Source organism: Mesoplodon bidens (genome assembly GCF_964165515.1).
Source record: "Mesoplodon bidens genome assembly, chromosome: 3".
In the NCBI taxonomy this organism is placed as follows: Eukaryota; Metazoa; Chordata; class Mammalia; order Artiodactyla; family Ziphiidae; genus Mesoplodon; species Mesoplodon bidens.
Genome location: NC_138178.1, coordinates 142,429,575 through 142,446,946, shown reverse-complemented (window position 1 = coordinate 142,446,946; position 17,372 = coordinate 142,429,575). Strand labels below are relative to the sequence as shown.

At 40.7% G+C, this 17,372-nt stretch overlaps 1 protein-coding gene across 10 annotated transcripts in view; it reads right to left on the bottom strand.

Annotated features, from left to right (window-relative positions):
- FUT8 (fucosyltransferase 8) overlaps positions 1-17,372 on the bottom strand; it is a 352,458-nt gene that overhangs the window by 90,551 nt on the left and 244,535 nt on the right. For all 10 annotated transcript variants that reach the window (XM_081229288.1, XM_081229292.1, XM_081229290.1 and 7 more), the window contains one exon: positions 14,991-15,105. In XM_081229288.1, the coding sequence (XP_081085414.1) occupies positions 14,991-15,105 (115 nt within the window). The remainder of the gene's footprint in view (positions 1-14,990; positions 15,106-17,372) is intronic.

Genomic DNA, 17,372 nt, shown 5'->3' with positions numbered 1-17,372 from the left:
GTCTTTCTGGTGGACAGGTCCACGTCTGGTGGTGTGTTTTGGGGTGCCTGTGGCCTTATTATGTTTTTAGGCAGCCTCTCTGTTAATGGGTGGGGTTGTGTTCCTTCCTTGCTAGTTGCTTGGCATAGGGTGACCAGCACTGTAGTTTGCTGGTCGTTGAGTGAAGCTGGGTGCTGGTGTTGAGATGGAGATCTCTGGGAGATTTTCGCTGCTTGATATTATGTGGAGCTGGGAGGTCTCTTGTGGACCCGTGTCCTGAAGTTGGCTCTCCCACTTCAGAGGCACAGCATTGACTCCTGGCTGCAGCACCAAGAGCCTTTCATCTACCCGGCTCAGAATAAAAGGGAGAAAAAGTAGAAAGAAAGAATTAGTAGAAGAAAGAAAGAGAGAGAGAAAGAAAGGAAGAAGGAAAGAAAGGAAGGAAGGAACGAAGAAAGAAAGAGAGAAAGGAGGGAGGGAAGGAGGAAGGATGGAAAGAAAGAAAGGAGGGAGAGAGGGAGGAATGAAAGAAAAAGGATGAGTGAATGGAAGAAGGGAGGGAGGAAGGGAAGAAAGAAAGACAGGAGGGAGGGAGGAAGGGAAGGTAGGAAAAAAAGAAAGAGAGAAGATAAAGTAAAATAGAATAAAGTATAAGATATAGTAGCGTTATTAAAAATAAAAAAGTAATTATTGGAAAAAAAAAAGAAAGGGATGGATAGAACCCTGGGACCTATGGTGGAAGCAAAGCTATACAGAGAAAATCTCACACAGAAGCATACACATTCACATTCACTAAAAGAGAACAGGGGGAAAGAAATTGAAAATCTTGCTCTCAAAGTCCACCTCCTTAATTTGGGATAATTCGTTGCAAAAAAAAAAAAAAGGAAAAGGGGAAAAAATCTTAAATCTTGTCCTCAAGGTCCACCTCCTCAATTTAGGATGATTCGCTGTCCATTCATGCAGTCCACAGACGCAGGGCACATCAAGTGGACCGTGGAGCTTTAATCTGCTGCCTCCGAGGCTGCACAGAGAGATTTCCCTGTCTCTGCTCTCACAGCTCCCGGGTCTCAGCCTTGGACCTGGCCCCGCCTCTGCGCGTAGGTCGCCAGAGGGCGTCCGTACTTGGCTCAGACAGGACGGGTTTAAAGGAGCCGCTGATTCGGGGGCTCTGGCTCACTCAGGCCGAGGGGAGGGAGGGGCACGCAGTGCGGGGCGGGCCTGCGGTGGCAGAGGCCAGCGTGACGTTGCACCAGCCCGAGGCGCTCCGTGCGCTTTCCCGGGGAAGCCATTCCTGGATCCCGGGACCCCGGCAGTGGCGGGCTGCACGGGCTCCCCGGAAGGGGTGGTGGACAGTGACCTGCGCTCGCACACAGGCCTTGTGGCGGCGGCAGCAGCAGCCCCAGCGTCCCACGCCCGTCTCCACGGTTTGCGCCTTTAGCCGCGGCTTGCGCCTGTCTCTGGAGCTTCTTTAAGCAGCGCTCTTAATGCCCTCTCCTCGCGCACCAGGAAACAAAAGGGAAGAAAGAGTCTCTTGCCTCTTCGGCAGCTCCAGACTTTTTCCCCGGACTCCCTCCGGGCTAGCCGCGGCGCACCAACCCCTTCAGGCTCTCTTCCTGCCGCCAGCCCCAGTCCTCTCCCTGCGCTCCGACCGAAACCCGATACCCGAGCCTCAGCTCCCAGCCCCGCCCGCCCCGGCGGCCGAGCAGACAATCCTCTCGGGCTGGTGAGTGCCGGTCGGCACCGATCCTCTGTGCGGGAATCTCTCTGCTTTGCCCTCCGCACCCCTGTTGCTGTGCTCTCCTCGGCTACTCCGAAACTTTCCCCCTCCGCCACCTGCAGTCTCCGCCCGCGAAGGGGCTTGTAGTGTGTGGAATCCTTTCCTCCTTCACGGCTCCCTCCCACTGGTGCAGGGCCCGTCCCTATCCTTTTGTCTCTGTTTATTCTTCTTTCTTTTGCCCTACCCAGGTATGTGGGGAGTTTCTTGCCTTTTGGGGGGTCTGAGGTCTTCTGTCAGCGTTCAGTAGGTGTTCTGTAGGAGTTGCTCCACGTGTAGATGAATTTCTGATGTATCTGTGGGGAGGAAGGTGATCTCCGCCTCTTACTCTTCCGCCATCTTCCTCCTAGCACCTGCTGATTATCTTTTGTCATTTGAATTATGATTTTCCTGACTCTTGGTATGATGATGAATATTATGTTATGAGACTCTGCTTTCTATTTAAATTATCTATTTTAGTAGGCAGTCAAACTGCTTGGACTCCTAGCTCACGTTTATGAGCTGTGGCTCAAATGTTAATTTAATTGTTAATGCCTTTTCAGTGCTCTTTTGTCCTGTTCCACTTGTGGACTACCCAGAGGCCAGTCTGAAGCCTGGGTGCTATATCATACCTAAGTTCAGTTCTCAAACCTTTTTCTATGTTGATTCTTATAGGTTTCACGCATGGGATATTCAGAGGTCTGCTCAGGGTTTCAAACATAGATTCTAAAAGTCCCTTTATCTAGCTCCCTCCTCTTCATAACCCTCCCTCCACTCTAGTGGAGGGAAATGGTAACTGCCTCATTACTGCAGTGTGGTGATGGTGAACAAGGCTTTGCCCAAAGTCTCCGCAGTTGTAACACCAGTTGGGAGAGGTAGGGGTGCCCTTTTTATTGCAGGGCAGGTACAGAGGACATGGCTATCTGCTCGTTCTCTACAACTGTGATACCTGAGGGGAGCAGTGGTGAAACATTTTTCATTATGTTCACTTGGAATAGGGTAGATATAATAAAAATGGGGCTTTTTCCAGCTCCATCCCCTGATATTTCTAGTTTGGAGGATTCTCCAGCACCCCCACCCAGAATATACAGAAGGCAAAACAAACAAGCAAACAAACAAAACACAAGAAAATCACTGTGTACAGGAATTTTTTTTTTTCAGTTGCAATTAACAGGAAGAATAGTGTATAATGTATTTACTATATCTTATCCTGAAACGAAGCCTGTATTTTAAGGCCAAGATATTCTCAAACATTTAATGCATATTTAACTCATATCTATAATGCTACTTACTTATTGGCAAACGGATGACTTTGTGTTTCCAGAGGCATTTGATCGTATAAGTTCCTTTTAAAAATGGTAAACTGGGGCTTCTCTGGTGGCACAGTGGTTAAGAATCTGCCTGCCAATGCAGGAGACACGGGTTCGAGCCCTGGTCTGGGAAGATCCCACATGCCGCGGAGCAACTAAGCCTGTGTGCCACAACTACTGAACCTGCGCTCTAGAGCCCACGAACCACAACTACTGAGCCTGTGCGCCTCAACTACTGAAGCCCGCGTGCCTAGAGCCCATGCGCCACAACAAGAGAAGCCACCACAATGAGAAGCCCGTGCACCGCAACGAAGAGTAGCCCCCGCTCCCCGCAGCTAGAGAAAGCCAGCGCGCAGCAACAAAGACCCAACGCAGCCATCAATCAATCAATCAATCAATAAAACAATGGTAAACTAATTTTTTTCAACAAGTTTAAACTTGAAAATAATATGGCACTGTATCATCCTGTGTAAAAGGAAAACATAACATTTGTTTGAATTAAAGAACTCTAGTAGTGAACACAAAGAGATCATTCAAAGCCTCTATAGGATGTAGGCTTTAAACACAGGAAGGATCCCTTATACATAAAAGCTTTCTCTTAGGGTTCGGCTTTATTTCCTTTTTCATGAATTATATAAATAGAAAAGGCAGGGCACTAGGTCTTTGGTTGCAAAGCCAAACATAGTATCTATCCTGCCCCTAACCCCTTACATATAATCAATCCTCTCACATGGCATACTATAACAACCCCTCCTTATTTCTGATGATACTTGCAGCTTCAAGATATGGTCTCCTCTGCTAGCCCTGATACTTCTAAACCCAGTAAGTCCAGCCACCTTCAATCACTCCCGGCGGAGAGGATTCAGACCAAAATTCAAAATAAAGCACATAAACAAACCAAAAAACCTCCAAACAAGCAAACAGACAAAACCCCACCAACCTCAGGTAGATCTGAGCAAGAGAAGTGTCCAAAGCCACGGGACTATTTTATTGTCAGAAGGTTAACTAGAATTCTTCCAAGAATCCTAGATAGCCTCTGATATGCATCAACTTGGTAGAAGAAATCACGGTGTGAAGATACATAAAAGTACTGAATTTGTATAGGTGATGTATTTTGCTTAATAATGAACAGTGGTTATGACAATAAAAAGAGAATGCAGTAAAAGTGCAATTGTTATGGCAAAGACATGAAATAGTTGAGAGAAAACAGTAAGAAACAATGGTCAAAATAATGACCTGTCTCTATCCATTCAGGTATACTCAGTGACCCCCTACTTCTCCATACTGAAATCTCTAGATGCTTCTTTTTCTATCTGCATCTTCATCTTTCTGGCCATTAGAGCCTCTTGTGATAGCATGACAACGATAGCCCAAATATACCAGCAGAGCTTTAATATAGAGTAAAACAGAAGAAAATTATGAACTAAAGGAAAACTGTTACTAACCCTCATTCCCTCTCTACCTCCAACATGCAAGAAATTGAAGATAAAGTACAATGAAAACTGATTTCATTAGCACAGATGCTTCAAATCCCCTCTTGTAGACCCTGATATTATTCAGACTAAATCAAGATTTTGTGCCAGTATTTAAGCAGGCATCATTTTGCATTTGAAAGCTTCGCCATCATTAATGTTATTCCTTACTATGTCTTAAGAGGATCACCGTGCTCTTAAAAATGATTTTAAGTGAACAGATAGTGCCCAAAGTTTGTGACAGAGCAGAGAGTATATATTCCTGTGTCCTTACATACCGTTCATATCTAGTCCCATGATCTAATGAATGGGAAAAATAACTAATTGTTTGGGACAGGAGCTTCAGCAGGTGGCTAACAATGGGATATGCCCAGAGAGATGACATCTCAAATACAGACAAGAGCTCATATATAATTGAAGGAATCAGAGGAAGAAATAAAGGAAAACAGAAGGCAAAAATATTTAAGAATTACTTCCATCACTGTCTAGGCCACAGTTGGCAAGCTTTTCCTGTAAAAAACCACACAGTAAATATCTTTGGCTTTGCAGGCCACATTTTCTCTGGCACAATTATTTAACTTTGCCCCTGTAGCCTGAAAGCAGTCATAGATGATATATAAACAAATGTGTATGGCTGTGTTCCAATAAAACTTTATTTACAAAAGCAGTTGATGTGGTTTTGGCTGGAGTGCAGTAATTTGCTGACCTCTGGTTTAAGCCAGTAAAATCTGTAAAAATAGTGTGGCAAAAGGAAAACCAACATCTGATAAGATGGGTAGGAATACATGCTCCCTAAGGATATAGTAAATTATATCTTGTTCTATCTATTCTGTATTCTACTGTAACAGGGAAGAGTCAATTTTGACTCCATGTTGGATCTGTTTCTTTGACTTTCGCCTTTGCTTTTCGTTGCTTTTATTACTATAATCATACATAATGGCCTGCCTCAGGGAACCCTGCCCACCTGTAAATGGCTGCAAGAAAGAAGAAATTAACACATCCCAGCCTGAGACTGGCTGGAGATGTTTTGCAAGACTGGTGGCCCGGGATTCCCTGGTGGCGCAGTGGTTGACAGTCCACCTGCCAATGCAAGGGACACGGGTTCATGCCCTGGTCCGGGAAGATCCCACATGCCGCGGAGAGGCTGGGCCCGTGAGCCATGGCCGCTGAGCCTGCGCGTCCGGAGCCTGTGCTCCGCAACGGGAGAGGGCACAACAGTGAGAGGCCCGCGTACCGCAAAAAAAAAAAAAAAAAAAAAGACTGGTGGCCCTTTTTACTTTACTTCCTCCCTGCCTCTCCCTCTCTATTCTGCCTGTTTTACTTTACTTCCTTCTCTGATTCTGTAAAAGAAACTGGCATCCAGACCCCTATAAGATGGTTTTTGGGGGGACCCTATCCGCCATCTTCTCGGTCTGTGGGCTTTCCGAATAAAGTCGTATTCCTTGCCTCAACACCTCGTCTCTCGACTTATTGGCCTGTCATGCGGCGGGCAGAGTGAGCTTGGACTCAGTAACACTACTTTGATAAAACTTCTGAGACCTTTTATCATTTGTGAGTCACATAGATTTAGTCCCTCAATAAACCTAAGGAGATTCTCTAATGCCCATATTACTTTCTATTTAAACAAGCAGCATTATTTTCCTGATGTGTGAGCTGCTAAAATCTAGACTCATCTTTATGACTAGTTTTACCTAGTGAAACTGAGTCCCCTTAAAACCAAGTCCCCTGCCAAATGTATGATTAACTTCTCTATCCAAAACTGTATTCCTTTTTTGTCCTGCCCATGTTCCCCCTCAGGATTGAGGAGTATCAAAGAAAAGGGGAACTGAAATTGAGCAGGACCCTGTGGGGCCCACCCCGGTACTAATGCCCCTCTTTGTCCCCCATTTCTTGTTTGTATAAAAAGGTTTTAGTCTCCTAGGTCTTCCGAGTTCCAAAGAGCAGACTCAAAACAGTTACTAATTAGGGAAGTGAGGGAAAGCAGAAACAAAGCAGCAAGAAAAGTAATGATAGTAAAACAGAGCCATAGTTCCTCCTCGAGGGGTATATACATAACAATCTGATGCATATCTTTGAGTTGTTCTGCAAAAACTAAGACCCTCACCCAGGTGGTGGATGGTGACCACAAGCACACAGACGCCAGACTAGTTGGAACCAGGAAGATTGATGATTAAGATTCCTGAAACCTCACCACCCACCAATCACAAGAAAGTCCACAAGCTGCAACCATCATCCTAAATGCTGCCTTTACAAACCCTCCCCAGAAAGCCATTGGAGGGTTCAGGTTTTTTGAGCACGAGTACCCATTCACACACTGCTTGGCACCCTGCAATAAACGCTGTACTTTCACCACAACCCAGCGTCACTAGTTTGGCTTTGTTGCGTGTCAGGTGAGCAGACCCAAGTTTGGTTTGGTAACACTAGTCCATAAATATACTTGGAATATTAAAGGATTTGTTCTACTACATATAGAACAAAACTGAAAATTGGATGGGAAAAACTGATATTCATTTTTTACCAGCTGGAAAGAAAGATGCATGATAGATATAATGGGCAGATCAGGATATGTTTAACATTTCTTTTGTGAAATAATCAGGCTTTCTGCTCACACCTCTGAGTTTTAATCTACTTAGCACATAATTCTACATTCTACCACAACTGAGTTAAACTTTTTATAATCCAGAGAGAAAATCACCTCATGACAACTGTTACGATTAAAGACAATAATGACTTATAGAACACACTTTCCATAGGATTTCCATATTACCGACCTCCTATTTTCTCCAGATTTGTTCATTCCTGAAAAAAGAAATTTATATTCTCTACTGACTTTTGCAAATTTCTGTGTATTTGCACAACTGGTAATCTCTTATAATGATAATGACAAAGAAAATCATCTTAAGAAGTGGAAAACACACACACACACACACACACAGAGGCAGAATCCATGTCTGGAAACTTCACATTTTATGGTCCTACTCATTTAGCTATTTAAAAGTTATACCTCACTTTCCTCTATTTTAATGTAAACCCTGACAGTTAGCTTTTCTTTTCGTAAAAGGCAAGTACCTGTCTTCAGCTTTGACTGCCAAAGCATCCAATTCAAAGAGGGGTATTTCCAATTAACACAGTGTAGCCTCAGGACTAGCTGAAGACCCACAGTGGTGCCCCCACCCTAACTGAGGCTCCTTTGTTTTAGAGATCTTGGTTGATTTCAGTGACTGACCATCTGGGCCACTCATCCCTTCCCTTGCTTTAAATTCCTGCTCTTTTGTTTTAAATTCGCCAATAAAGAGTGAACTCCTGAAGCCCCTAAAAATCAGAACTCCAAGCCCACACGTTCTCTCTCTCTCCACACACACACACACACACACACACACACACACACACACACACACACACAACCTGGCTGTGTGGCTCCAGGTGTGCTATGTAATTCCCAGGTCGTGTAAGTAATAAACATTTATTTATTTCAGTTTCCTGATGATTATTGCTAACGGGTGTCTTGCAATCATAGTAAGAACCACAAGGGCCAGTCCAACCACAACACTGCTTTCTAATAGGCTGAGACCAGCACAAAACATTTATTAACTAAGTACATGAGAAATCTAATTGTTCAAGGTTTCTGTAGCAAGGTCCCATTTGCTAGTGATGGGTAAATGAAAAAGAGGATGTGGCTTCACCGGCCAATATTACAAGCAGCCTGGAGCTTATACCCAGTCAGTCACCTTCAACAAACCACCAAGAAAAAACAAACACTGGCTCTTCAAACTATTTCTTAAATGGTGAATATAAAGACTTGGAGTTAAGACTCTTCCTTTTCCCTCTGCCATCTACTAGGCAAGTTATACAAACCTCTCTAATCCTCAATTTATTCTCCTGCTTACTGAGTATAACAACACCTGCCTCATGAAAGTTACTTTGCATAATATCTAGCAATACAGAAAGTGCTTAGAAATGGCAGCTTGCAAAAATTCTTCATCCTCATAACTTCCTTTAATGCACCAGAAGAACAAGAAGAAATATCTGCTCCCTTTCACCTTCCCAATTTAAGGTCTTTAATGAGACCTTAAGATATCTGGATGTTTTACCATCTATTTTCAAAATGACCCAAACCTTGAGCCCAATATAACACCAATGTAATGACTTGAATGCCTCAACTTTCCATAGAGAAACAAGAATCAGTGCAAACCTTTCTCAGATGGGTGTTTGAAGTGATGTGAGCTATGCAAGTCACATACACCACCCCCTGATATTTATCACAACTGGCATTTTTGGTTTAGGTAGGTCAGATTTATGATCGCATTCCACATAAAACATCCAAGCTCTTTTGAAAGGCTACCACAATACCATAATGGATGTGTGAGAACTATCATGCCCATTTTCTAGGATCAGAGCATATCTATCTATATTATAATTAATTGCACAGACATGTAGTTGTATGCTTTTATGACATCACTGAGCCCTAGTTATGACTTATTTGATCTTAGATCCTTAGTCAATACTCCATCCTGAGCTAAGCAGTTACAGGGAGGGAAAAGAAGGTGTAGTGAGGCGTACTGAACAGACAGAAAAAGTCAGGGGATAGGCCACTCAGTTCTGGTCTACAGTAACCAGGACTCACACCTACAGCATAGCTGCCTTTCACAAAAGTTGTAGGCAGTCAGTTAACAGAGGCTGATAATTATAAGATGGTCAATTTGAGAAAGTGCTGCATACTCCAGGGAGTGCTGGAGAGTGAAAGTCCTAGTCAGAGGTTAGCACTCTTTAATGGAAAGCTGCTGTTCCAATATCAAATTAAAGCAAAATTTTAACTGGAGGCAACGTAGTCTTTATTGTGTCTATGTACTTGAGACGGAACCCACCCAATCTTAACAGTCAGCATCTATCACTTTTCATCTAATTTTGCAATGTCTTTCTCTATTTCAGGCTTCTTACCGTTAGTGTTCTTGGGTAATCTTATGTCTTTGGAGCAGGGCTGAGAACCCCCTAAAGGGACTTCAGGTTCCCTCCTACTTCAATGAGAAGAGCTTTCTTGTGGGCAGAGTGGATTTACTGAGATGTAACAGGAAAGAGCTACATGGACTCCACGTTGGATCTGTTTCTTTGACTTTAACCTTTGCTTTTCATTGCTTTTGTTATTATAATCATACATAATGGCCTGCCTCAGGGAACACTGCCCCTCTGCTGTTCAACTCACAGGGAGACAATCTGACGCTGTCCACCTGCGAATGGCTGCAAGAAAGAGGAAACTAACACATCCCCTCACTGAGGCTCGTCAGGAGATGTTTTGCAAGACAAATGGCCTTTTTACTTTACTTCCTCACCGCATCTCCCTCTCTGATTCTATAAAAGAAACTGGCAACCAGACCCCGATAAGATGGTTTTTCGGAGACACTAGTCTGACATCTGCTCGGTCTGCTGGCTTTCCGAATAAAGTCGTATTCCTTGTCTCTGGCTCACTGGCCTGTGGTGCAGTGAGCAGAGCGAGCTTGGACTCGGTAACAGTATGCTTCAGGGACCCTCATTTACACAGGTCCCTTCAAAGGCTCTGGGAGGAGGGGGACTTGTGTAGTGTGTTCACCTGGTCAAAATTTGCAAACTTTGTCTATAATGAGTTAAGACAGATGTCTCTTTCCACTTGAAACTCCCTCCCATCCACTTCACTTCCCCAGTGTGTTGGTGTTGGTATTGGGTGGAAATGAAGTGGCCTTCAACATTTCTGGGGTCCTCTTATGGGAAAATTAAGCTGGGGATTCACTTAGTTTAGATTTAGAGGGATACATGTATGTGGTTCATGGTTGCTTCTGTGCACAGTTATTTTTGTGACATAAATATAGGTACAGGGCAAGAGGTTGCACTGTGATGTGAACATGCCGCACGGTGCCCAGGATGAGAAGTATCAGGTAATAAGAGAAGTGGAGTCAGTTCTCAGTGATGCCTAGTCAACACAAAAGTTTTCTTCTCTCATTAATAACCTCAAAAATGTAGCATATACTATTTAAAATGCAGCATAAAACAATTATATGTCGCATACTTTTTTTTGGATGAGAATCACATTAAACAGAATTTATATGAATTCCTTTGTATGCAGGGCACAAGCTTATAGCAGTACTATAAACACAACGTATGTCTGTATGTGAAGTTGCAAATGTTACGTATCACAAATATTAATAATGAAAAAAACTTTTTGGATCAACCATGCTAGAGAAAAATCTGACTTAATCTTCCCTTTTTCTTTATTAAAAATATTACAAAATCACTGTCAATTCATCTTATACAAAATATTACAAATTGTAATCAAAGAGTACGCAGACAAGAAATGTGGGGAAACAATATTATAAAGAGTGTCAGGCAGTTAATAAAAATTTTTATTCTTCTGGAGTTTTGTGTTTGTGGTATTTGTCAACTTCATAAAATCTATAATTTGTTGGGATTTTTTTCATTATAAATAGTTGATCCTCACTATCTATGGATTCCAAAATTGCCTACTAGCTAAAATTTATTTGTAACCTCAAAATCAATACTTGAGGTGCTTTCAGGTCACTTGTGAACACGTGCAATACAGTGAAAACTGGGAGCCTCCTGAAGCACAAGTTCTCAGCTGAGGTCAAACAAGGTGCCACTTTACCTGCTTGTTTCAGCTCTCATATATGAACAAGTACCCTTTTTGTGGTCTATTTAGACTTAACAGTATTTCATGTTCACTTTATGGTTGAAGAACTTTTCAGATAAACATATAAAAGATTAAGACCTTAAGAGAATTACTTGGTCCATTCTACTTGAGCCCAATAGTATACCTGCGGTTGTCTTCAATAAGATTATTATAATCTTTTAGTCAGTTTAGTCTTTTTATACCATGCCATAGGGCCTTCAACTCTGAAGAGAAAATAATCTTAATTAAGACAACCACAGAACTTTGTCCCACTGAAGTCCAGTTGCCCTAGTTCCTTTCTATTTTCTAGTATCTTGTGAAATTGCTTCTCCCAAGTAAAACCATAATAAATGAATGGAAATCTAAAACTGAGACCAAACTTAACTGTACTATATGATTGTAAGTCAAGCAGGATTTTCTTGAGACATAATGATATTTGCTCAATTCAAAGGACTGGATAACTGCAGAAAGAAAGGCTTAGATTTAAAGTGACGCCTATTATGGATTAAGACAAGGTTCCCCCCACCACCACTTCTGGAAATCAAGCTTCTTTTTAAAAAATTTAATTAATTAATTAATTAATTAATTTTAATATAACAGGTGACAAGGGTTTAATCTAGGCTTTTTTCTTTGTACTAGGTCTTGCATTATACCTTAAACAAATCAGTGTTTTTAAAAAATGCTTGTTGGTGATAATGAGAAGTGACAATAAGTTTCATGAGTATAAGTAAAAATCTAGTAAAACTGAAAATGTTTTCAACTATACAAACCAATTGAAAGTAAATTATAAAATTATCTGAATTATTTATCAAGAATACAATAAGGTATTTAAATGACTAAAATCTCCCAAAGAGATTAAAAATGTTAAAAATATTTGCTTTTATTATATCTTTTCCCTATTATTTTCTACTTAGATACAAATTATTATCCTCTTTATATAACAGCTGGCTGATGGCTAAATAAGGAGAGCCTTCTAAAATCTCCATCAATAAGTTATATGAAGTGCTTATTTTTATTTTGAATACAGGTACCAAAAGTCAAAGATTTTCTCCTTTATCCCCCATCTTAGCTTTATTTCCTAGTATACTATTTATTTTCTAAGCCCCGTTGAAGTCTTTCAGAATCTAAGTTGCTTAAATAGTCTTTTTACAGTAGTATTTCACTTCAAGTAAAGGTATGAAAACACCAATAGATTTGAATATCAAGAAAACGTAATGGAAAAATGTAATCACTCTAAAAAAATCTGTATAAATAGCTCAACTCTTCTGATTAAACTCTCTAATCCATTTAGTTAAACCAGTGACAAATCATTCTTTTTAAAGGAATAAAAATTCAAGTCAGAAAGAGTTCCTTACAAATACGTATTTTTAATTTTGTTGGAATGGGTGAAAGGACCCTTATTCACCACTGTGCAGAGAAGTTGATGAGTGAGTGACTGGCATCTTTAATCTCTGAAAAATCATACGTTACGAATACAGTTCTTAACTTCAAAAATGGAAAAAATGATCGTACATACACTGAATATTTAAAGAAAAATATTTTTCTAAAATATGGCTTTTCCTATTGAGATTTCCCCATCTCCTTTAATATTAAAGATTGCATTTTCTTTTCCAGTAAAAAAAAGCATGAAAGTAAGAATTTCTTAAATAATTAATATTTGAAACTGAAGTTAAGGTCCATGTGAAACAATGTTTTACTGTAAGTCTGAAAGATTTAAAAAGCCAATATAGTTTTAAATCATTAGCATGATTTACAAGTGCAATTCTCTAAAACAGAACCACAGAAATCAGCACATAGAAGATGAAATTCACACTACTGGTGAAAACACTTGGCCACTCAGAAACCAAGAGGAAAAAAGAAACTAAAGCAAGTGGCAGGTACTTATTACTGGCGGGTTGGGGGTGGTGCTAAACTATGGCCAAATCATAGTTTAAATATAACTTTTGTGGTGTGAAAATTTAATGAATATGTGGAAATGGAAGAAACTCAGAGACCAGAGTTATTTCCATTTCAAATGAGGATGATAGTTCTGAGCCACCAGCTGTTTACAGTTCATTGAATGAGGTTCTAGTTGATAGGAGATAATTACCTCTTCCCTACAGGAGGCAAGTGTTTCTCATTCTACAGACACCTCTGATGAACGGCCATGGGGGTATGAGACCGAGAAAGCATGCCAAGATCAGTTTCGTTTTTAACGATCTCTTGAAACACCTGATTTTCTGCTTTTTCCTATTTAAGTATAGAAAATGTGCATCTTAAAATATACAGAATAAAGTCACTGGCTATTATTTTGCTTTTATAAGGCACCTTAACCTTAAAAGGAAAACAGGGTGTTTATACACGGAAAGTATATATACCATCAACAGTACTAGAAAAGGATGAGCATGATCATTTCAACTTCAAGCATTTGGAGTGTTAAATTCTACTTACTCATACACTGTTTTCCCCTGATTTAAGTTTCTTTTCAGTTAATGACACATTACCCCATTCATTCCAGCTCCTTCGGCTACTTGGAAAGGCCTATCAATTCGATCTTTCCAAACTCTCTCAAATTTGTCTCTTCACTTCCAATGCAAACTGCCACACACCTCAGTATTTCTCAGCTTCAGTATGGTCCTCATATCCTAAACAATCTCCTTGCTTCTAGTCTCTTACAATGAATCCAGTTCAAGCAAAATACTACTTTTCAGATTAATATCACTAAAGCAGCACTCTCATCATGCCACTCTTATGTATAAAAATCTTTCAAGGGCTTCCCTGGTGGCACAGAGGTTGGGAGTCTGCCTGCCGATGCGAGGGACACGGGTTCATGCCCCGCGTCCGGGAAGATCCTACATGCCGTGGAGTGGCTGGGCCTGTGAGCCATGGCCGCTGAGCCTGCGCATCCAGAGCCTGTGCTCCGCAACGGGAGAGGCCACAACAGTGAGAGGCACGCGTACCACCAAAAAAAAAAAAAAAAATCTTTCAAAAGCAGGTTGTGACTCCAATATAGAAAAAAGCTTATGGCATTTTAAGCAAAAACCAAAATTCAAAAGTAAATCAATTCTATCCTTACAAATATGTAACACTGGGTAAGCATATTAATAAGAGCTAGAAGAGAACACACACAAAAAATGAAGAGAATATATTTTAAAGGGCCTGAGACTTGGAGTTTACCCTTGATTTATATTTCCTATTTGTTGTTATAATGATGGTTATACAATAAATAAAATCGTTCAGCAACCATTTACTGCTTATGTGCTATAAAGCTTAACCTGTACCCAAGGACCTCTGCAATCTGGCTCCCAAATCTACCATTTCCAACCCTCCTTTTCGCACAACCAAAACTCCAGACAAACTATTCTATTTCTCATTGGGTTCCTGTACTGTTCTTTCCCAGGTATGGGCCATTACTTACATCATATGCTCCAGCTAGTATGCTCTTCTCCATTTCTGGGTGTCTAAATCGTACCTAATTATCCTTTACAGCTCAGTTCAAATAATACCTTTTCCACATAGCTATCCCTGACATGTTCCTCCAATGAGCATTTCATCTAATCTCTCACGTAAACGCAGCACTTCCTATTTTGCACTGTAGTTTTTGTATGTCCGTGTGGCAGAAGTAGCCCCCTTTAGGGCAGGGACCTCTTTTAGCTATCTTTGTATTCCACTCAAGGTGTAACATAGAGTCTTTTTGAGTAAATAGGTAAAATGAGTGAACAAATACTTTCAAAAAGTGAGGGCTAGGAAGACTAAAAACCAACAGCAACTCTTACTTTTAGTTTTATTATGATTCTCCTTCTATGTTCACTCAAGTTAATTTCTTAACCTAACCTTCTTACCTGAAGATACGTTATTCTCCGCTGGACCAGCTCTGTCAGATCTTTGGCCTCTTTTTCCCGCCAATCACCTGCTCCATCTGTTTGACTGAGGTAGTATAAATCTGTCATTATAGACCTATAAAAAGCAAACAACATTGTGGGTCTAACTTATTTGTATTTTATCACAGGATTACACAAAGTCATAAGAAGAGAGTCAAATTCTTTATAAAGATTGATGCTCACACTGATGCTGGTACTCATTTTTTATTTTCTATCAAGACTGTGAAATTCAACAGTGTAGTCTCTAGCAGCCCTGATTCATTCCTATAGTAAATCTTTACTATTGAGAAGAACATACTCCCCAGCCCCACCCCGCCGCCCCAGGCCAATTATGTGCACTTATATCCCAACACAGCACATGTCAGATATCAGGGGAAAGTGGATACCCATAGCAAAGAAATAGGTAGACTAACATAAGGGAGAGAAATACATTGGTGACAGCGTTTCAATATTACCTTTTTGTTCTCTCTACTGTCACCTCCTGTCCCCTCTTAAATTTCTTCTTCATACTTGGAAAAAGATCAGAGGAAAATTTTGGCACAACTCTTACACAATGGTCGAAACCAAGGGTCAGCAAACTTTTTTCAATAAAGGGCCAGACAGTAAATATTCTAGGTTTTGTGGGCCTCTGTTGCTTTTCTAGAAGGAAAGCTGCCATAGACAATACGTAAAAAAAAAAAAAAAAAGTGTGTGTCTTCCAATAAAACTTTATTCACAAAACCAGGCTATGAGCCAGATTTGGCCCTGGAGCTATAATTTGACAATTCTTGCTCTAAATTAATAAAATCATTGTTAAGGTACTTTCCCATCCTGCGTAGTAATTTCAATTACAACATGCTGAATTTCCTGCAAAGTAAACTAAAATACCCAGTGTACCAGGGAAGAGAAACTTGACGGCTGGTGCAGATGGTTTTCATTTATATTACATTAAGCAAAAGCTATGACTTGCATTTACCAATAAAGAAAAGTAAAAAGCAAGACTCCTCTCTTTCTCTGACACTCCCTACCAACCTATCAGCAAACATTTCGCCAAGCTCTGAACAAGTATCATCACTGGCATTGCTATCAACTGAGCCACCACTTTTCTCACCTGAATTGTTACAGTAACCTCTGAACATGTCTCCCTGCTTCCACCCTTGCCAACATCTACAGTCTATTCTCAATGTAGCAGCCAGATCCTGTCAAATATCAGTCAAATGATGTTGCTCCTTTGCTCTTATTGAACTGACTCTTCATCTCAATCAGTCAAACCTGAAGTTACTAATTTGACCTACAAGGCCCCAGACAATATGGCCTCCCTTATCTCTTTTAAAAATTTTATTTATTTATTTATTTATTTATTTTTATTATTATTTTTTAACATCTTTATTGGAGTATAATTGCTTTACAATGGTGTGTTAGTTTCTGCCTTATAAGAAAGTGAATCAGTTAAACATATACATATATCCCCATATCTCTTCCCTCTTGCATCTCCTTACCTCCCACCCTCCCTATCCCACCCCTCTAGGTGGTCAAAAACCACTGAGCTGATCTCCCTGTGCCATGCAGCTGCTTCCCACTAGCTATCTATTTCACATTTTGTAGTGTATAATATGTCCAGGCCACTCTCTCACTTTGTCCCAGCTTACCCTTCCCCCTCCACATATCCTCAAGTCCATTCTCTAGTAGGTCTGCATCTTTATTCCCGCCTTGTGCCTAGGTTCTTCATGACCATTTTTTTTCTCTTAGATTCCATATACATGTGTTAGCATACGGTATTTGTTTTTCTCTTTGACTTACTTCACTCTGTATGACAGACTCTGGGTCCATCCACCTCACTACAAATAACTCAATTTCGTTTCTTTTTATGGCTGAGTAATATTCCTTTGTATATATGTGCCACATCTTCTTTATCCATTCATCTATTGACGGACACTTAGGTTGCTTCCATGTCCTGGCTATTGTAAATAGAGCTGCAATGAACATTGTGACTCTTTTTGAACTCGTTTTCTCAGGGCATATGCGCGGTAGTGGGATTGCTGGGTCATATGGTAGTTCTATTTTTAGTTGTTTAAGGAACCTCCATACTGTTCTCCAGAGTGGCTGTATCAATTTACATATCCACCAACAGTGCAAGAGGATTTCCTTTTCTGCACACCCTCTCCAGCTTTTATTGTTTGTAGATTTTTTGATGATGCCATTATGACTGGTGTGAGATGATATCTCATTGTAGTTTTGATTTGCATTTCTCTAATGATTAGTGATGTTGAGCATTCTTTCATGAGTTTGTTGGCAACCCGTATATCTTCTTTGGAGAAATGTCTTTTTAGGTCTTCTGCCCATTTTTGGATTGGGTTGTTTTTT